This window comes from Orcinus orca, chromosome 2, assembly GCF_937001465.1.
Source record: "Orcinus orca chromosome 2, mOrcOrc1.1, whole genome shotgun sequence".
In the NCBI taxonomy this organism is placed as follows: Eukaryota; Metazoa; Chordata; class Mammalia; order Artiodactyla; family Delphinidae; genus Orcinus; species Orcinus orca.
The window spans coordinates 18927509-18950571 of NC_064560.1; the positions used below are offsets into that span (position 1 = coordinate 18927509).

Here is a 23063-nt window from a genome sequence, read left to right on the forward strand (position 1 = left end):
CAATCCAGTCTCCCCCAACTTGGGAGCAATTTAAATGTATTTTATTGAACAAAATGTTTCATGGCATCCTCAGATGCCATAAATCCTGGGCTATATCAGAGTTTTTCAGCTGTGACCCACTGGAAAGCCTCAGGGTACCCCACACCGCACACCATTCTCTTTTTCATCTTCTTCCTCTTGTCCCCCACCTTCACCCCACTCCTGTGACTGTGGTATATACCAGGGAGTTCCAAATCAAGTTTCACTTTAAAAAAATATTACATCACTATTAAAAAAAATTTTTTTTGAACAATCACTGCTATAATATTCCTAGAAAAATCTAAACAGAACAAATGCAAACCACATTAAATTGGTTATAAACTAGGCATAGAAGCATCTGACATCACAGAGAAGTTTCTGTGTAACTTCAGAGGCCTTTCACCAGAAGAAATTAGTGTAAATTAGATTTAATACTTTAAACTTTGTATTACCACCTACAACCTAACAACTACAAAAGCGAGCCGTCTAACAGAGGAGCTTACTGTGAACTCTGCACAGTAAGGTAAATCACTCCGGTGGTTATGCAGTCTCACCTATCACAGTGTTCACGGGCAGAAGTAGTGGAAGAGGTGGTGCTGGTGGAGCTCCAGAAGGAGGAGGGACAGAAATGTTTTCTAATAAAATAGTTTATAATTCAGGTCAGAGTGCAATAAACAGAACTAATCATTCTGAAACAGTAAGGAAGTACGTTTTGGAAATAAGAAAAAAAGAGAAAGATACCCATATGTAAAGCATGTTCGAATGAGTAAGAATTTTACTAGGTAAAAAGATCATTGAGTTCACGCATTCATTAACTATAAAATATGCCTGTTTTTATAAGTAGCTTTTTCTCCCTTTTCAACAACATCCTTGAGAAACTAAGTATTTTTCCCTAACAACTTTTGATTATCAAACTTACTTTTTTTTTTTTTTTTTTTTTGCCTTACGAGGACCTCTCACTGTTGTGGCCTCTCTCGTTGCGGAGCACAGGCTCTGGACGCGCAGGCCCAGCGGCCATGGCTCACGGGCCCAGCCACTCCGCAGCATGTGGGATCTTCCAGGACCCGGGCATGAACCCGTGTCCCCTGCATCGGCAGGCGGACTCTCAACCACTGCGCCACCAGGGAAGCCCTCAAACTTACTTTTAAAGTGTGTACTTTAAACACCATAAAGTCCTCCTTTCACTTAATAAAAAAATCAAGGGACCAATTTAATGCTCTGCTGTGATTTCTTAAATTTTTATATAATCTAAAAAGTAAAAGAGCTTCTCCTGGTTTAATCCCATTTTATATTCATGGCATTTTACTGAAATACATATTGAATACCATACATAAATGTAGTAAAGTCACAAAACCAGCTAACAGTGGAGTTGACATACTTACTAGCCTATAAGGCAACATCAAAGTTCAATGATACATAATTCACATTAAAGACACTGATCTTTTGGTTGAATTATCAATAATATTGGTTTGCTCTTGAAATAATAAATATCATTCTTGACTTGTGCCCAAGGCAAGTATTTCTAAAGCAAAATGTCCAAAAAGTTATTTAATAAAGCTATTTAATATGCTTTTCTATAAGTAAGGAGAAACATCTGCAAAACTCTAAAGACCCTGTGAAAACCAATCAAAAATTGTTTTTAAATTTGCTTTCATTCTGGCAACAATCTCATAAGTTTAATAAATAGTTTTATCTAATGTAATTAAATTATTTCAGACTTCCATAATAAAGCTAACTACTACCACATATTAAAATGGGTGAGTATATGACACACCTGGTCCAACAGTGGGTGGTGAGGGTGTAGGCACGGCAATGGGAATGCCAATACTGCTGCTGCCACTGTTTTCTCGGCTTCCACTTCCTCCACTGCTTCCACTGCAAAGGAGAGAGAAAAATCATGAAAATAGCAATTCTAGAGATTTACTCAGGAAAAAAAACAACTCAAAGCCACTAAATACTCCTTTTATGATGCATATGTGTGTGCTTGTATGTATACACACAAGTATATATAAAGACAAATTTTAACAGTCCAATATAAATTTTAACCCTAATACTTGAAGTGGTTCTTGTGTTTCACTCTATTTCTCCAACTACTGAAAAACCAATATAGTCACGTAGTACTCAGAACTATAAGAGATCACTGAGACATGAATGACCAATATAATCTTATAGTACAATGAGTCAACAAGGATTTATTTAAAACCTCGTATAAACAGCAGTGAACATACAAGACATGAACCACACTGTCATGGAGCTCTTCACTGAGACTGTGAAAACTGACATTAACAAATAGTGTGATGGAAGCCACAAAAGATGCTATGGAAGTTAATACAAACGGTAACCAGTTTTAGTCTGAAATTAGTATGTAAACCTCCACTCATCTCAAAGAATGGCAATAAAACACGGAAATGTTTGGAAAAAATGAGCAAATGACAAAAAAAAGACAAATAAGACAATAATGAAGTTTCAGCAAGGCACAGTCTAGAATAGTTGATACTACTAAAACTTTAACCAATTACTTCTATGGACTTACTGTCCCTTTAGGTATACAACCTCGCACTGACCAGTTTTAGTAATGTACGTGTGCACATGTACATTATGCAAATGTACATATGTACACGTGTAGCCTTAAGCTCCATATTATACTTTTAAAAATCAACATCATTGGCTCAGTAGGCCCAGAAACCCAACAGGGCAATGATTTGCACTGCTTAGATAAGTTTTTTCCCTCCAATATGAGCATTCTATAATCACATTATCACATACTAATAGAAAGGGGAAAAAAGCTATTTATATAACAAAAATAGCTTTGCTATGAAGGCCTCCCTCCTCCCAAGCTGGCCAATACTCTGCTTTCTGCCACCACCGTATCACAGACAGATGAATATTTTTGCACTTATGCACTTCCACAATTACTGGCTTATGTGCCTTTTTCTAACATGGAGATTGGCAAGTTACAGCCCACAGGCCAAATCTGGCCCATGGTCTGATTTTTACAACCTGTGAGCTAAGAACATTTTTTTTACATTTTAATTAGTAGAAAAAAAATCAAAAGAGGAATAATATTTTATGACACATTAAAATTATATTAAATTCAAATTTCAGTGCCATATATAAAGTTTTACTGGAACACAGCCATGCTCATTCATTTACGTGTTGCTGGTAGCTGCTCTCATGCTACAATGACAGAGCTGAGTAATTGCAGCAGAGACCGTATGGACCACAAATCCTAAAGTATTGACAATCTGGCCCTTTATAAAAAAGTTTGTTGATCCCTGTTCTAACAGAACAAGCTCCTGAAAAAAAGAACTATATCTCATAGGTATATCCGTGATATCTAATGAAGTAACTCTTAACAACTAACTAGTTGTTGAATATGATTAAACTATTAATTACTACATCCACTATAAAGAACAACCATGCTGGTATAATAATTCAATAATAAACATATAAAAAAAAACGCAATTTTGGTCCTCATTGAACTTACCCTGATTCAGTAACTGCAGATATCAATATGACAATTTATTTACTAACAATAACAACAAATAACAATTACATAGCATCTAAGAGCGTGATATATCCTGCGTAACTGAAGCCTCCAAAATGATTTTACCAAACTGTATTTCTAATAAAACCATCCTAAAAGTCAAGGTAAAGAGGGTCCTTGCCCAAGTTATTAAGTGAGAGGTAAAAATCAAAGAATAAAACAAATTGAGCTATACGATAATTTTGTCTGGCTTTATAAACTTGCACAAAAATAAAGTGGCTACTTTTGAGGGGAGGAAGGCTGAGGCAATAATTGGGAAAGGGCCTGAGGGGGATTTCTGGATTGTGGTTATGTTCCATTTTCTGATCTGGGTGATGGTTACATGACTATATTCAATTTGTATTAATACATCAAGTTGTTACACTTAATAAACTATATACTTTTCTGAATGTATGTTATGTTCCATAACCAAGTTTTTAAAAATCCACTGGGTAGCTGATTTCTAGAACTTTTTAAAATGAATTTATATAGTAACATATTCTAGTACATCAACTCTCTTAAGAAATTCTTCCTCAGATCTAAACTGTTTTCTTTCCTCCAACCTCTTAAAGTTTAAATCACATTGTAGAGTTTCTGATGTTTAACCTTTTATCCAAAAAATTTAAGAGTGGTTACCTTCATCTTTTCTAAAAGACCATTTTAAAAAAACATTCTTCAGACTTCATCCAAATATACATTTGTACCTCTGTCAAAAGGAGGAAATACTAGCAATCTGCTAGCAGTATAAATAGATACTAAAAAATCTAAAAAATAGAAGTTATAACATATATTTAAAGGAACATATACAATATTAATACCCTCAAACTTTTGCATTCTATATTAGCATTAGACTAGCACTTTACCTTTACCAGCAACTCTATAGGAGTTTGTCACCAATCGATAATGCACATTCTCAGTTCAAAGGCTCAACCTAAAAATTTACCTGTGTGTCCTCGGTCTCTGATTTAAAGAAGCTGTCCTGCCTGGACTATGCTGACTTCCAAGCCTAGCAGGACTTGTCATGTAGTCATTAGGAACTGTTGGAGGTTTAACAGGTTCCAGGGTTTTGTAAGGAGTATTTCGTCTAAAGAAGCATAATAGAGAAAGGAATATGAATAAGAAAGATAAATGGTATTTTCTCCCAAATTTGTGACTGTCCCTTTATAACCAAGTATAACACAAGTTTTGGGTTTTTTTAATAATAAAGTTTGTTTTTAAAAAACATTTTTAATTGGGGTGTATGAATTTTGTTACTTTAACACAAAAGCTAAAATTTGTTGCCTTTTCTTAGGAAAACCAATGGAAAGGGTAATTTAAAAGTTCTCATCTTATTTCTAAAAATCATGGTTATAATTTTTTTAATGCTCAGTAACATCAAACTTTGAAATACATATTATTCCCAGATCAGTAACCCACAAGCCACTGTCCTTGTATATTATGGAAGCTAAATATCTCCTGTGCAATTTACTCCTACCTCAATCTAGAGATATATGAACAAGTACATTCTGATCCTAGATGTGATGCCATTAACTTCTCAATAAATGATTTTAACTTTTCTATTTAATAATTTTGTATGTTTTTTTCAGAGGTAAGGGGTTTACAGAATGAAAATAGAAACTAAGATCCTATAAGAAAGCTGATTGCTGATCCCTGTTACTATAAAATGATTCCCCCACCCCTCCACCAAAAATAAGGAGTCTAATTTTCTATAATAAAGTGAACTATCTTTCAGAAATGTCTTACGAAGTATTCAATATTTGTATTGCATTGAAAATTGGAAAGGAAGAAGTCACAATTACCTTTTCTACTTCTCCACTGGCCTTCTTACAAAGCTACTCTAGAATGAAGGGCCCTAAGATTACCAGCAGAAGCACAGTTAGAAGTACTCCAAGTAAAGAGTCCCCAAGTCTCAGGGGAAACAGAAGAACTGCAGGCTAGCAAACCAAAGTACACAAAGTAGACCACTTATTCAAAGCTCTGTAATATCAATATTGCAAATACATGTGAAGACACCATATATGGAACCTTCTGGTCATTTCATTTTAAATAAACATAACTCAGATTCATATATAAATCTTTTTATATATGTATTTATATATTTATATTTTTTAATGAATTAGAAGATAATAAATAAATAATGCTCATTTACATACATACAAAAAAACTTTTCTAGTACAGAATTCCTTAGAGAATATTACAGAACAGGCAGGTTCATTTTGGATTCTGTTCAAGGAAATAGGAACCAAAATGAATTTGTAAAAGGTAGTATTATCACACAGAGAGGGTCCCGTCACAAGGATCCATACATTTACTTAAGTCACAAAAACATCTCTTCCTTTGACATACAAATCCTCTTGTAAGATGTAGCTGAATTCTTACCCCAATGTTCCCCGGCCTGACATGGGAGGACTCGGTGGTTTCTGAGTAGGAGGATTTGTTCTCGACAGTGTGCCAGTTCTTGCAGGCTGGTTATTTCCATGCTAAAATGTGGAAAGAAAAGCTTTTAGTTTTATATCAAACTGTTCTCTTGGTGTTTTGACACCATGTATTATTTTTTTTATTATCAGAATGTGAAATAAGGATTCCCAGACAGTTTTAATAACAGACTTTGGTACTACATTTTAAAAAGTCAAGATACCACTTGCACTTGGCTTTTCTTATTATTTTATGCCCTTCATACCAATTTATTGCAAAATACAGGTGAGATTATTGAATTTTATATATTATTTTATTGTTAAAAATGTTCACTGAGATCTAACTTATCTGCAATTCAAATGCTGGGTTTCTTAAAATTTTTGGAATGTGTGCATGAATATAAACTGCAGATCTCAGTGTCAATTTGCTAAAATATTCATCTAAAAAAATCACCTCTATCCCAACAACTCAGTAACAAAGTCATATATAATGCCTGGGAAACCTCCTAATTGTAAGTCAATAAAAGCAAGGCAACTATCAAAAAATGAGCAAAGCAATAAATGTTAGCAAAATTAATGTTCCTATATAAATGCAGATGTCAATATATCTTTGATATATTAACACATCCAAGCTAAATGTTGCTGATTTGAACTGAGTTTGAGTATATTTAATCTACATAAATCCTATGGGGAAAAAGCAGACAGACATAGGAAAAGTTTTCAAATTTTAGTGGCTCTGCAGCCTCTATCGATATAGAGGGGAAACTGTGGATCAAATGATAAGTAGTAACTCTTACCTTGGCTTTTAGCCACTTTACGTTGCAAAAAAAGGGGGGAAAAAGTAGAAATTAATTCTAGATAAGTTATATCTGATAGGACAGGTTTACATTTACAGTTACTCAATTCATGTTAATAAGCTTTTTTACCCAGTCATATTTCAAATATTTTGTAAAGAAAAGATATCCATAAGCAGCAGGGAAATATTCATGGGTATCACATATTTTTTCAAAATAATACATTCATAAGGAAATCACTTAATTATGCCAATCTCATGCAGCTCCAATAATTTCTTAGGTCAGTATTTTATCCTATGAAATTAATCCAACTGAATCATAGATGATTTAAAAAACAAATTTTGATTTAAACACAAACACCATACCTCATTAAATGTATGGCTACTTTAATACATCAGTGTACAAGACCTAAGACTGCTGGATAATGAATGCCCATGTATGAGTATTCATTATTTGAATGGTAGTATATTATTTTAAAGAGTGATAAACTGCAAATGTTAAAATTCAAAATCACAGCTTGTTTTCCAAATTCAGAAAAGGACCTAGCACCTCAGTGTTTAAAAACAAAATTACAATGCACAATAATAGCTTAGCCAGATTCTAATTAAGGAACAAGCAAACAGGGTCTGGATACCCTCTCATGTGTAGCTTATGAATACAAATCCTGACCAGGCCAACACTAGTAGAAAGTTATATGTTGCTCTAGTTCTAAATTTTCTTCTGAACAAGTTTGACCATAATTCAAAACTGAAGAAAAGCTGCTTTGATCCTAAAGGCTACTTCTATGAAAACTGGCTAGCTTATATATATGAAATAATGCGTCCAAAGCATCCTACTTGTACCACGCCACTTAAGAAAAAAATGCCTTCAGGTTGCAGTCTTTTCCTACATTTTGGGGTGGGGTGCGGGGTCTAAGTTCTTTCCATAATACCTGCCATTCCAAATATGTATCTATCATTTTCAAGTGACCACAGAAGCAACATTAAGGAAATCATCCAAAAATGGAATATCCTTTGACTTATATTCTCATTTCTAGAAACTGTGCCAGAATCTTGGTATTCTTTAGTGTTTGTTTAGAATAATAGGACTCATTTTTATCCTGATTAAACAATGTCTGGAATCCTACCTAGCCACTACATTTCACACCTGGATTTAGAAATTAAACTTGAATAACTTTATTATCCTTGAAGATAAGCTTTATTAATATGATAGCATTATAATACACTAAATACTATTCTAAAGTAACTTAGAAATATTCTAAATATGACCACACATCTTCCCTCATTTGCTGTTTCAAGTGAACAAGAAACAAACAAAAAAAACAGCATACAAGTATAAACTGGTCCCAAATGAAAGGATGAAAGGAGAATTTAATTGGGAATGAAAATTCTAGTTGAACTCTGCTACTATGCAATGGTGTAACCTTTAACCTCTTATGGAGCACAGCCTCCTCTCTTAAGTGCATGTTTATGTATACAAATGTGTTGGGGTTAGCGAGTGTTGGAAGGAAATGATCTCTATACCTTACAACTCAAAATATAATTGTTAGCAACCTACAAAATTTTTCCATTTCAGTGTCCCCCAAACACATTCAAAACTAGGCTTTTTATTTCCTTAAGATCTCACTTCATTTCCTTAACATTTACATTTATGGATGAGTCAGTTTACCATTTCCTTGGAACCTCAGGTTGAAAATAGAACTCTTTGATTCCTACCTACCTGCAAGCCCGAAGTAGATCATAAGCTTTGCATACCACAGGTACGAAAGTCTGTAAGATGCCAATTCTTTCTCTGAAATGACTCATTAGCTCACTCCTCTAATAAAATCGAAACCTTTTAAAAATACCATTCCTATGTATTATAAAGCTTTAGTGTTTCCATTAATAAAATGTAATAACTCCTAGATCATATGGTCTTTTCAAGGCTTGAAAACAAAGACATATGTGGAAAGTCGTTCATAAGTTATGAACCAGGCTATAAAGCTGTTAATTATTATAACTGTTTAACAGAAATAATTTTAAATGTTTCTACTAAGTGCTCAAGCCTTCTCTAGTCTAAGCATACTCTGAAACCTTGTTCTTCCTTCTATTAGGATGAACTTTAGTATTTTTATTTTTATTTTATTAGGATGAACTTTATTGTTCATCTTCTTTTTTATTCTCCTTTAGGCAAACTTTCTGGCAGTCTCTCAATGCAAGGATTCTCTTATCTATATCTTATGCTGTTTCCAAAAGTCAAACCAGACTTACCTTAAGACACCTTTTCCATATTTTAAATTCTTACTAAACTTATGTGTACCACCTATTTCATAGCATAAAATGCATTAACACAATAAATATCAATTAAATGAATAATACAAATACCAAAACACTAAAATTTATGCCATGAAAGAAGAAAATATGATGGAATATTTAATCTTGGGGGGTAAAAAACAACACAAAACTTGGTAGCTATAAGAAGAAATATTGGGACTTCCCTGGTGGTCCAGTGGTAAAGAATCCGCCTTCCAATGCAGGGGACGTGGGTTCGATCCCTGGTTGGGGAACTATGATCCCACGTGCCACAGGGCAACTAAGCCTGCGCACCACAACTACTGAGCCTACGTGCCTCAACGAGAGCGCCTGCAAGCCGCAACTAGAGAGAAGCCTGCACGCCGCAACGAAGACCCCGCATGCCGCAACTAAGACCCAACACAGCACCCCCCCAAAAAAAAGAAAGAAAAAAAATAATTTTAAAAAGAAATATTAATATATTTGGATACAATTTTTTAACATCCTGTAAATATTTGTTTAAAATACCAAAGCATCAAAGTCAAAAGCCAAACAGCAGGATGAGGAAATATTTGCCAAAATATAAGGAGCTAATTTCTTTGATAGAAAAAAGAACCCTTACAAGTCAGTAAGAAAACAAACTTCTAAATAGAAAAGTAGGCAAAAGATAAGAAAATAACTCTAGAACTGTAAGTACAGTGTCTTCCAATCCTTAAAAGTGCTTTAGACACTAATTTAAAAATAAATCTACAGTTTTCCTCCTTGTAGTTTTGGCCCTGGCATTTGCTCATTAACTATTCCAAATTTCCAACTTTCACAGATCTCTACAATCCTCTAGAAATATTTAAGCCAACAATGATTTCTTAGGGAAATAAAACTGGATCAATATAGCTGCAATGAGACTACTGGGAGAAAAATAATTGTATGTATTTGTATATCACAGAAACAAAATGTGGACAAATAAGCCACATATCAGCTTCTGACCACCCACCCTCCTACCCATGGTCAAAAAAATATTTCAAAATAGTCCGTACAATAATGTGACTGTACTTAATGTCACAGAACTGTACACTTAAAATGGTTAAATGGTAAATTTTATGTTATGTATATTTTACAATAAAAAACTTAAAAAAAAAACAAACCTGCGTCTAAACTATCCACATTACAAAAAGTAGATTGCTAAAATTGACATCTGCAGACTTTCAGTATATATTATGCAGTGTTTACATTTCTCATTTGTACATACATAATAAAACAGTTAAATTTTCTCACCCAAAATTTCCTTGTAAAGTTTGGTTTCATTTTATACTCTGCTATGTACTATGTATTAAACTGTTAAACACAATTATTAGTGGGGAGATAATAGAGGATAATCACTTCTAAGATGGTGACAGATTTTTTTTTTTATGAGTGTATATTGCTTTGGTAGGAAGAAAAATCAAGCAACAGGGGAAGAAGTGAGTGCATGAGAATGTGTGTGCACGGGTGTATGTATATGCATGTATGTATATACATAATTTTTACTTCCAAGGCAGGTAATAATAAGTTCTTCCAAATTCTCAAAATTCAAATTAAATCAATCTAGTCTAAATATCTTAAATTAAAATTGAACTTAAACTCTCAGACAACCCTAGCCACATCCTTGGATAAAAATACAAGAAACGAGTAACCTGCTCTACATTTGCAAAGTGTTCCAACTTCCAAGCCTGACAGTGAAGGGGAGATTCCAATAGTCTCTGAGAAGAGCAGAATGAAGAGCGATGTCACCAGCTATACTCCCCTCTTGATCAGGAACCCCAGATAAGTCAGAATGCAACAAATCCAGCAATAGCACCAGGCAGATAACCAGCTAGGAAAAGCTTCAAGATTCTAGCTGACCCCTAAAAAAATTATTATAAATATTCTGGAGACCAGAAACAAAATCAAATAATGGTCCTCTAAGAAAGGGACTACCAAATTTCAGAGGAATAGTTTATCTTGAGCAAAGATAGCTAAAGAATTCAGGTCATTCCAGATGCTTCCAAAATAACACATGAATATCTAAAAAGTTGAGAAGCTACAGGTATCCTTCAAGAGCAGCTAATTCTGCCATGCTAAGAAATGGACAAGGGCAACAAACAATCCCTTTCCTAAAAGCCTGTTGGGGCAGGGGGTGGGAGAGTGGGGGAGTGATGCACAGAACAAGATTACACACAATTGTTTCATTTTGCATAAACTGCTGAAATTATATCCACATCCACACAGATGTATTAATACACACATATTTATGAATAAAGGAATAAAAGTATTTATAAATTACTTTCTAAACCAATTCTGGAAAGCATATACATTTTTTATTCTTAAAAATTCATTCAGTAGTGAAAACAAGACTTGGCATTGACAACACAAATTTATAACATCAGTCTAGGATTCAAACGGCTTAACAAATGAATGGCCATTTTAAGTGTTTATATCTTCTTGAATACAGCCTACTGCACATGTAAAATTCTGCCCCAAGCTTAGTATAATACATAACTAGTATTAAATAAATGTTCTATAAAAATTGTATTGCTAATTACTAAGAGAATCTATTAATTCTTTAAGAAAATCAGCTTTCTCACTATATTTCCTATCCAAAATATTTATTGGATATGCAAATTATTTCAAGTTAATATAATATAAAACGCTTACCTTGACACCATGGCCCACATCATCCAGAACTGTATAGTCAATAGGTTTCCGAATATACCTTACAGGACGCTCCATATTTGCAGGCGCTATTATTTTGTGAGTTCTTGATGTATTCTTATTTGTTGTCAAAATACCAATCTCTCTTCGAGCCACTTTCTCTTTATGAATGTCCACAGTCTATATTTTAAATTTGAACAAAGCAAGAAAATATTATTTGGAAGAGTAAATAATATATACGATATCCACATATAATGGACCATAAGACTGTATCACATGTCTATTTTCCAGTGAATAATACTGCATCTTCCCCATCAAAATTAAGCAAATTAATATCTTTCAGGCTCAAAACATGGACTATCTAAAGGTGATTAAAAGCACCAACTAAGTTATTGGTTTTGATACCAAAATGATTCTTAGGAAAGCAATTTTCTTTCCTAAAAACCTGGTGTGTATGGAAAGGGAGGGCTCTTGCTCTGTGTAGCTTACACTTTATTTTGTGGGGATACAGACCAGAAAAAAAAATCAGTAATAACAACTAGATGAAGTACTATAATGACACACGCACAGTTTATTTGAAATTAAAGGTATTGAGAGCAAGATGTCCAACTAGGTTGGGAAGGCTTTATAGAGTAAGTAGGTTTTTAAAAAATGAATAGAAATATGAGACAAATATGTAAATTATTCAAGGCAAAAAGAACAACATGTTGCAGACAAAGGTGTAAGAGAAAAAAAAAAGGTAAGACCAGAGGTTCCAATCTGGCAGCACGCAGCCTACACATCTGCAGCCTATCTAGTACTGGCCTTTACGGCTTTAAAAAGGTTTTTTTCCCCCTTATTTAATTGCCAACATTCAAAAACTGGGTAGTAGTCAGCACATGAGAAACAGTTACACAACCACTCAACAATTTAAACTTTGGCCTAACAGTAATGCGAAACCAATAACAAATTTAAACTGAGTGACATCATCAGGTCTGCATTTTAAAAGATCCCTCTGGCACAGGTGTTGAGGACAGACAGAAGACTACTGGCAGTGAGACCAGTTAGGAAATAATTACAGTAGCCTAGGTGAGAAAATTTAAGTATGTGAACTGAACTGAAAGGGGGTGGGGAAGGTATTGTCAGGAAAAAAAGTTCAATGTTATGTGCATTTCTGCACATCTTGTGAGAAGAGGTACTGATTCCCTTTGTTCTGTATATTTATATAATAAACAGCCTTAGAAGATATAGTGTCTCCTCAAAGAGCAAAAGGCAGGTTTGTTTACTGTCCGGTATAATAAAGATACTGTCACTCCCCAGGGCAAAGGACAGGAAGGTTTACTGCCCATTATAAAAGATCTGGTCCCCTAAGCTGGGAGTTCCTTTCCTGTAACACACCCAATTGTGTGTGCAGGCATCAGTCACCTGGCTCTCTTTGCAGTATCCTGTAGAAATTGTGGCTGGTTATCTGACACAAGTGCTGACTATTGCCAGGAGTAATGACAGCTTTTGTCTCTGACCAGGAGTCTCATGTCTTCTACTTGAATCCATGGAGTTGTGCAGGCTAACTTGTGAGCTTCCACAAAGGGTAGGATCTCAACCCCTCACAATTTTTGAGTTTTGGTAATGAAGATGGAATGCTGACAAAGACAAAGCTTTTTAGAAACGGAATGAAAGGACAGTTAGCAGGAACTGAGAGAAGTCCATGGGAATCGGGAGTGAACATGTTGACCAGACTGTATGGTCCCCCCCAGGCAATGTCTGGTCCTCTACTTCACTGCCTGCTAATGATGCTGAACTGGTGCGGCAGTTTCAGGCTGAGTACCAGGAAGCAGTTTCAAACACAGCAGCCTGAACGATGCCCTGGCTACTGTCAGCTATCCACCAAGCTCACCAGGTCGGCCCTGTAAACAACTAGTAATAGGATTTGTCGGGCAGAGGGAGGCGGGAGCACCATAAATGTATCCATACTGAGTGTGAAAGAAGGAAAACTGTAACCACTGTGGGCAGAACCAGGAGAATCTTTAGCAACTGCTAGTTTGCTGGGGAGATTGAGGGGGTGGGAGGGGCATATAATGCTTGTTAAAGAAGAAAGGCAACACCTGGCTATTTTAGTGCTCAGCCCCTCCTGCAGTCTGTCTTCTCAACATTAACCCCATTCGAGATAAGTAAAAGACCTCAGGTTTTGGCAGTGGGCCCTGTCTGCTACAAGACAGTTCTGGTCCTTCTGGGAAACTTTCCCCGAAACAATCTCCCAAGGGCACTGACTAGTCTTTGGGCTCTTCCGTACTAAAGTGGATTTTAAGTGATTTAGCAAATGATTCACCACAGAATGAGAAACTCACCCACAGAAATGTAGATTAAATTCTATCAGCTTCAGAAAACCCTCCTAGTCCTTATGCTGAAATCAAGCAAGAATTGAAGGGCTGTTCTTTTGACAATGGAGCGAGCAGCAGATAGTCCACATTAGGTGGACTCCTAAAAACAACGATGCCACCCGTGCAGATCAAGCCCAAGTCGGCCAAAGAGTACAAACTCATGGCCCCCGCCGGGAAGTGATGTGGCTGTAGCCGCTGAATCAAGGCATCCCTAACGGAAATGGATGATGCCAGTCAGCAATGACGGCCCTGCCACAGAGTACACAACACAGGGCTTTGGGTGCCCCAAATGCTCGCAGCTACGGCGCCACTCAAAACTGAAATAAATTCACCTTGTTTACTGGTGCAGAGCTGCTCTCTCCCAGCCTCCCCCTACACCCTTTAAAGAGAAAGATTGTTAGGGGCGGGGCCAAGTTCTCCCAGTCCCCAAGGGGAACTGAAGATCAAACATACCTGGGTTTGCGAGATCACTGTAGGGAGGGGAGGGACATTTTATAGCTCTGACTGATATATATTGGAGCCCATGTCACCTTCATGCCTCATCCTGTGGAGGGAGAGGGTACCTGCTTTCAGCTATGAGGTTTGGGTGCAGTTCACGGTGCGGAAGAGATGCTAATGTGTTCTTTTGGGTGGGACTCTTGGTACCAACTCAATGTATTACTGTTGTGGCTTCCAACACTGAATGTATAATTGGTATTCATATTTTTCATGCTTGCACGGTGAATACTCTTAAGAGCCAGAGGGGATTATGCCACCTGGGAAGAGCCACATGTAGAAAAGCACTAGCAGCCTTAGTGGCCCACAGTCCTTATGACCCCTCTGAGTACAAGTTTCTGTGCCTGGGTAATGTTACTGACTGGAGCTTCTGACAAGAGGAACAGCCTCCAACCAGAGGTGCCCCTTGGACTTGGTATATTCAAGAATGCAGCCAGCCTGGCCCCTATGACCTCTCAGCTCTACAGGAAAGAGTGGCAGCTATCCCTTTAGGGAAAATTTATTTTCCATTCTGTTGGTTCAATGAGGCCCTTGATTCACAGAGGATCCCCTAAATGCCTGGGCCTGGTGCACTAATGACTCAACTAAGCTGAGACCCTGTGGTGTTCCATGGACTGCTGTGCTGTTCAACCTCAGTGCCAGCTATGCAGAAATGAAAGTGGGTGTGGCTGCTGTGCTCTGCGGGCAGAACTCAAGGATGTTCTCAGAGATCTGGCTGATATTCCCGGTGATAAACCTTGTTAGGCTTCTACTGATATGGGGCTAATACCCATTGGTAATAGTTGTTTGGGTCTGCTACTTAGAAAACTACAGACTGACATCTTAAAGACTTGCCATATAAACTGTGGAGACAGACAGTAGTTGCCGAGCAGACCATCTAGGTCACTAATATGGGCCATAGTAAGGGCCCATTGTCTGGTGAAGCTAACAGGAGTCCAGCTGCTGACGATGCCTGCACTGCCCAGACTGCCACCTCTGCCGGCGGATCCATCACCACTCCAGATGCGTCAACACATGGACCATCATTGAACAGACACAGAGTAAAGGACTCTGTTCCTGATGCAGAGGCAACCTCTGCGTCCCACACTGGTGACTCCCAGGAAAAGACCCATTCGTCTCATGGTGAGAAAGGCCACATCTCCTGCCACTGGCAGACCGGCTACATCAGACCTTTAACCCCGTCTTCACACCATCAGTAGTGCCTCACCGCTGATGACACTCTTCCAGGTTATGGTATTACAATGCCAATCCAATCAGCTGGCTCCAACCATACCACTGTGGCCCCTGACACTAATCTGTGTCATGTTTTTCACTTTCCAAACCATTTGCTATCTGACAATGGTATACTTTTAACACAAAAGTCACAAAAAATGGGTTGTTTGTCAAAGTATGTGATGGCCTTCCACACTCCCTACCATCCACAGGCATCTTGTATTGGTGAGTGCTGAAACAGCGTCCTCAAAAATCAACTTAAAAAACTCAAAAACAAAAGACAACTGGATTCGAAAATGGTCAAAGGACTTGAATAGACATTTCTCCAAAGAAAATATACAAATGGCCAATAAGTACCTGAAACGGTGTTCAACATCACTAATCATTAGGGAAATGCAAATCAAAACCACATGACACCAATATGTATAAAACAGATAACTGAGGAGGAGAAGATGGCGGAAGAGTAAGACGGGGAGATCACCTTCCTCCCCACAGATACACCAGAAAACATCTACACGTGGAACAACTTCTACAAAACACCTACTGAACGCTGGCAGAAGACCTCAGACCTCCCAAAAGGCAAGAAAGTCCCCACGTACCTGGGTAGGGCAAAAGAAAAAAGAAAAAACAGAGACAAAAGAATGGGGACGGGACGTGCACCAGTGGGAGGGAGCTGTGAAGGAGGAAAGGTTTCCACACACTAGGAAGCCCCTTCGCGGGTGGAGACTGCGGGTGGCGGAGGGGGGAAGCTTCGGAGCCGCGGAGGAGAGCACAGCAACAGGGGTGCGGAGAGCAAAGCGGGGAGATTCCCGCACAGAAGATTGGTGCCGACCGGCACTCACCAGCCCGAGAGGCTTGTCTGCTCACCCGCCGGGGCGGGCGGGGCTGGGAGCTGAGGCTCGGCTCCGGTCAGAGCGCAGGGAAAGGACTGGGGTTGGCAGCGTGAACACAGCCTGCAGGGGGTTAGTGCACCACGGCTAGCGGGAGGGAGTCCAGGGAAAAGTCTGGACCTGCCGAAGAGGCAAGAGACTTTTTCTTCCCTCTTTGTTTCCTGGTGCACGAGGAGAGGGGATTAAGAGCACCGCCTAAGTGAGCTCCAGAGACGGGCGCGAGCCGCGGCTAAAAGCGTGGACCCCAGAGACGGGCATGAGACGCTAAGGCTGCTGCTGCCGCCACCAAGAAGCCTGTGTGCAAGCACAGGTTACTATCCACACTCCCTTCCGGGGAGCCTGTTCAGCCCGCCACTGCCAGGGTCCCAGGATCCAGGGACAACTTCCCCGGGAGAACGCACGGCGCGCCTCAGGCTGGTGCAACGTCACGCCGGCCTCTGCCGCTGCAGGCCCCGCACTCCGTACACCTCCCTCCCCTCGGCCTGAGTGAGCCAGAGCCCCCGAAGCAGCGGCTCCTTTAACCCCATCCTGTCTGGGCTCCTTTAACCCCATCCTGTCTGATCGAAGAACAGACGCCCTCCGGCGACCTACACGCAGAGGCGGGGCCAAATCCAAAGCTGAGCCCTGGGAGCTGTGAGAACAAAGAAGAGAAAGGGAAATCTCTCCCAGCAGCCTCAGAAGCAGTGGATTAAAGCTCCACAATCAACTTGATGTACCCTGCATCTGTGGAACACCTGAATAGACAATGAATCTTCCCAAATTGAGGAGGTGGACTTTGAGAGCAAGATTTATGATTTTTTCCCCTTTTCCTCTTTTTGTGAGTGTGTATGTGTATGCTTCGGTGTGAGATTTTGTCTGTATAGCTTTGCTTCCACCATTTGTCCTCGGGTTCTATCCGTCCGTTTTTTTCTTTAAAAAATTTTTTTTTCTTAATAATTATTTTTTATTTTAATAACTTTATTTTATTTTATCTTACTTTATTTTATCTTCTTTCCTTCCTCCCTCCCTCCTTCCTTTCTTTCTTTTTCTTTCTTTCCTTTTCTTTTCTTTCTACTTTTTCTCCCTTTTATTCTGAGCCGTGTGGACGAAAGGCTGTTGGTGCTGCAGCCAGGAGTCAGTGCTGTGCCTCTGAGGTAGGAGAGCCAACTTCAGGACACTGGTCCACAAGAGACCTCCCAGCTCCACATAATATCAAACGGCAAAAATCTCTCAGAGATCTCCATCTCAACACCAGCACCCAGCTTCACTCAACGACCAACAAGCTACAGTGCTGGACACCCTATGCCAAACAACTAGCAGACAGGAACACAACCCCACCCATTAGCAGAGAGGCTGCCTAAAATCATAATAAGTGCACAGACACCCCAAAACACACCACCAGACGTGGACCTGCCCACCAGAAAGACAAGATCCAGCCTCATCCACCGGAACACAGGCACTAGTCCCCTCCACCAGGAAGCCTACACAACCCACTGAACCAACCTTAGCCACTGGGGACAGACACCAAAAACAACGGGAACTACGAACCCGCAGCCTGCAAAAAGGAGACCCCAAACACAGTAAGATGAGCAAAATGAGAAGACAGAAAACACACAGCAGATGAAGGAGCAAGATAAAAACCCACCAGACCTAACAAATGAAGAGGAAATAGGCAGTCTACATGAAAAAGAATTCAGAATAATGATAGTAAAGATGATACAAAATCTTGGAAATAGAATAGAGAAAATGCAAGAAACATTTAACAAGGACCTAGAAGAACAAAAGATGAAACAAACAACGATGAACAACACAATAAATGAAATGAAAAATACTCTAGATGGGATCAATAGCAGAATAACTGAGGCAGAAGAACGGATAAGTGACCTGGAAGACAAAATAGTGGAAATAACTACTGCAGAGCAGAATAAAGAAAAAAGAATGAAAAGAACTGAGGACAGTCTCAGAGACCTCTGGGACAACATTAAATGCACCAACATTCAAATTATAGGGGTTCCAGTAGAAGAAGAGAAAAAGAAAGGGACTGAGAAAATATCTGAAGAGATTATAGTTGAAAATTTCCCTGATATGGGAAAGGAAATACTTAATCAAGTCCAGGAAGCACAGAGAATCCCATACAGAATAAAACCAAGGAGAAATACGCCAAGACACGTATTAATCAAACTGTCAAAAATTAAATACAAAGAAAACATATTAAAAGCAGCAAGGGAAAATCAACAAATAACACACAAGGGAATCCCCATAAGGTTAACAGCTGATCTTTCAGCAGAAACTCTGCAAGGCAGAAGGGACTGGCAGGACATATTTAAAGTGATGAAGGAGAAAAACCTGCAACCAAGATTACTCTACCCAGCAAGGATCTCATTCACATTTGATGGAGAAATTAAAACCTTTACAGACAAGCAAAAGCTGAGAGATTTCAGCACCACAACAAATACTAAAGGAACTTCTCTAAGCAAGAAACACAAAAGAAGGAAAAGACCTACAATGACAAACCCAAAACAATTAAGAAAATGGGAATAGGAACATACATATCGATAATTACCTGAAATGTAAACGGATTAAAATGCTCCCACCAAAAGACACAGATTGGCTGAATGGATACAAAAACAAGACCCATATATATGCTGTCTACAAGAGACCCACTTCAGACCTAGAGACACATACAGACTGAAAGTAAGGGGATGGAAAAAGATATTCCGTGCAAATGGAAACCAAAAGAAAGCTGGAGTAGCAATTCTCATATCAGACAAAATAGACTTTAAAATAAAGACTATTAGAAGAGACAAAGAAGGACACTACATAATGATCAAGGGATTGATCCAAGAAGAAGATATAACAACTGTAAATATTTATGCACCCAACATAGGAGCACCTCAATACATAAGGCAAATACTAACAGCCATAAAAGGGGAAATCGACAGTAACACATTCATAGTAGGGGACTTTAACACCCCACTTTCACCAATGGACAGATCATCCAAAAAGAAAATAAATAAGGAAACACAAGCTTTAAATGATACATTAAACAAGATGGACTTCATTGATATTTATAGGACATTCCATCCAAAAACAACAGAATACACATTTTTCTCAAGTGCTCATGGAACATTCTCCAGGATAGATCATATCTTGGATCACAAATCAAGCCTTGGTAAATTTAAGAAAACTGAAATTGCATCAAGTATCTTTTCCGACCACAACACTATGAGACTACATATCAATTACAGGAAAAGATCTGTAAAAAATACAAACACATGGAGGCTAAACAATGCACTACTTAATAATGAAGTGATCACTGAAGAAATCAAAGAGGAAATCAAAAAATACCTAAAAACAAATGACAATGGAGACACGACGACCCAAAACCTATGGGATGCAGCAAAAGCAGTTCTAAGAGGGAAGTTTATAGCAATACAATCCTACCTTAAGAAACAGGAAACATCTCAAATAAACAACCTAACCTTGCACCTAAAGCAATTAGAGAAAGAAGAACAAAAAAACCCCAAAGTTAGCAGAAGGAAAGGAATCATAAAGAACAGATCAGAAATAAATGAAAAAGAAATGAAGGAAACGATAGCAAAGATCAATAAAACTAAAAGCTGGTTCTTTGAGAAGATAAACAAAATTGATAAACCATTAGCCAGACTCATCAAGAAAAAAAGGGAGAAGACTCAAATCAATAGAATTAGAAATGAAAAAGGGGAAGTAACAACTGACACTGCAGAAATACAAAAGATCATGAGAGATTACTACAAGCAACTCCATGCCAATAAAATGGACAACCTGGAAGAAATGGACAAATTCTTAGAAATGCACAACCTGCCAAGACTGAATCAGGAAGAAATAGAAAATATGAACAGACCAATCACAAGCACTGAAATTGAAACTGTGATTAAAAATCTTCCAACAGGGCTTCCCTGGTGGCACAGTGGTTTAGAGTCCGCCTGCCGATGCAGGGGACATGGGTTCGTGCCCCGGTCCGGGAAGATCCTGCATGCCACGAAGCGGCTGGGCCTGTGAGCCATGGCCGCTGAGCCTGCGCGTCCGGAGCCTGTACTCCACAACGGGTGAGGCCACAACAGTGAGAGGCCCGCGTACCGCAAAAAAAAAAAAAAAAACTTCCAACAAACAAAAGCCCAGGACCAGATGGCTTCACAGGCGAATTCTATCAAACATTTAGAGAAGAGCTAACACCTATGCTTCTCAAACTCTTCCAAAATATAGCAGAGGGAGGAACACTCCCAAACTCATTCTACGAGGCCAACATCACCCTGATACCAAAACCAGACAAGGATGTCACAGAGACAGAAAACTACAGGCCAATATCACTGATGAACACAGATGCAAAAATCCTCAACAAAATACTAGCAAACAGAATCCAACAGCACATTAAAAGGATCATACACCATGATCAAGTGGAGTTTATTTCAGGAATGCAAGGATTCTTCAATATATGCAAATCAATCAACGTGATACACCATATTAACAAATTGAAGGAGAAAAACCATATGGTCATCTCAATAGATGCAGAGAAAGCTTCTGACAAAATTCAACACCCATTTATGATAAAAACCCTGCAGAAAGTAGGCATAGAGGGAACTTTCCTCAACATAATAAAGGCCGTATATGACAAACCCACAGCCAACATCGTCCTCAATGGTGAAAAACTGAAAGCATTTCCACTAAGATCAGGAACAAGACAAGGTTGCCCACTCTCACCACTCTTATTCAACATAGTTTTGGAAGTTTTAGCCACAGCAATCAAAGAAAAGGAAATAAAAGGAATCCAAATCGGAAAAGAAGTAGTAAAGCTGTCACTGTTTGCAGATTACATGATACTATACATAGAGAACTCTAAAGATGCTACCAGAAAACTACTAGAGCTAATCATGAATTTGGTAAAGTAGCAGGATACAAAATTAATGCACAGAAATCTCTGGCATTCCTATACACTAATGATGAAAAATCTTAAAGTGAGATCAAGAAAACACTCCCATTTACCACTGCAACAAAAAGAATAAAATATCTAAGAATAAACCTACCTAAGGAGACAAAAGACCTGTTTGCAGAAAATTATAAGACACTGATGAAAGAAATTAAAGATGATACAAATAGATGGAGAGATAGACCATGTTCTTGGATTGGAAGAATCAACATTGTGAAAATGACTCTACTACCCAAAGCAATCTACAGATTCAATGCAATCCCTATCAAACTACCACTGGCATTTTTCACAGAACTAGAACAAAAAATTTCACAATTTGAACCCTGAACAGCCAAAGCAATCTTGAGAAAGAAAAACGGAGCTGGAGGAATCAGGCTCCCTGACTTCAGACTATACTACAAAGCTCCAGTAATCAAGACAGTATGGTACTGGCACAAAAACAGAAAGATAGTTCAATGGAACAGGATAGAAAGCCCAGAGATAAACCCACACATATATGGTCACCTTATCTTTGATAAAGGAGGCAGGAATGTACAGTGGAGAAAGGACAGCCTCTTCAGTAAGTGGTGCTGGGAAAACTGGACAGGTACATGTAAAAGTATGAGATTAGATCACTCCCTAAGACCATACACAAAAATAAGCTCAAAATGGATTAAAGACCTAAATGTAAGGCCAGAAACTATCAAACTCTTAGAGGAAAACATAGGCAGAACACTCTATGACATAAATCACAGCAAGATCCTTTTTTTTTTGCGGTACACGGGCCTCTCACTGCTGTGGCCTCTCCCGCTGCGGAGCACAGGCTCTGGACATGCAGGCCCAGCGGCCATGGCTCACGGGCCCAGCCACTCTGTGGCACATGGGATCCTCCCAGACCGGGGCACGAACCCGTGTCCCCTGCATCGGCAGGTGGACTCTCAACCACTGCACCACCAGGGAAGCCCAGCAAGATCCTTTTTGACCCACCTCCTAGAGAAATGGAAATAAAAACAAAAATAAACAAATGGGACCTAATGAAACTCCAAAGCTTTTGCACAGCAAAGGAAACCATAAACAGGACCAAAAGACAACCCTCAGAATGGAAGAAAAAATTTGCAAATGAAGCAACTGACAAAGGATTAATCTCCAAAATTTATAAGCAGCTCATGCAGCTCAATAACAAAAAAACAAACAACCCAGTCCAACAATGGGCAGAAGACCTAAATAGACATTTCTCCAAAGAAGATATACAGACTGCCAACAAACACATGAAAGAATGCTTAACATCATTAATCATTAGAGAAATGCAAATCAAAACTACAATGAGATATCATCTCACACCAGTCAGAATGGCCATCGTCAAAAAATCTAGAAACAATAAATGCTGGAGAGGGTGTGGAGAAAAGGGAACACTCTTGCACTGCTGGTGGGAATGTGAATTGGTACAGCCACAATGGAGAACAGTATGGAGGTTCCTTAAAAAACTACAAATAGAA

The 23063-nt window shown here is 38.6% G+C and overlaps 1 protein-coding gene across 13 annotated transcripts in view; it reads right to left on the reverse strand.

Moving 5' to 3' along the window:
* The window catches only part of ABI1 (abl interactor 1), a 104202-nt gene that overhangs the window by 15653 nt on the left and 65486 nt on the right, over positions 1-23063 (reverse strand). For 8 of the 13 annotated variants that reach the window (XM_004275878.3, XM_033439277.2, XM_033439273.2 and 5 more), the window contains 5 exons: positions 11693-11869; positions 6756-6770; positions 5924-6024; positions 4488-4628; positions 1793-1893 (listed from right to left, as the gene is read on the reverse strand). In XM_004275878.3, coding sequence (XP_004275926.1) covers positions 1793-1893; positions 4488-4628; positions 5924-6024; positions 6756-6770; positions 11693-11869 — 535 coding nt within the window. The remainder of the gene's footprint in view (positions 1-1792; positions 1894-4487; positions 4629-5923; positions 6025-6755; positions 6771-11692; positions 11870-23063) is intronic. The other 5 variants (XM_004275879.3, XM_033439271.2, XM_033439272.2 and 2 more) reach the window with 1 other exon arrangement.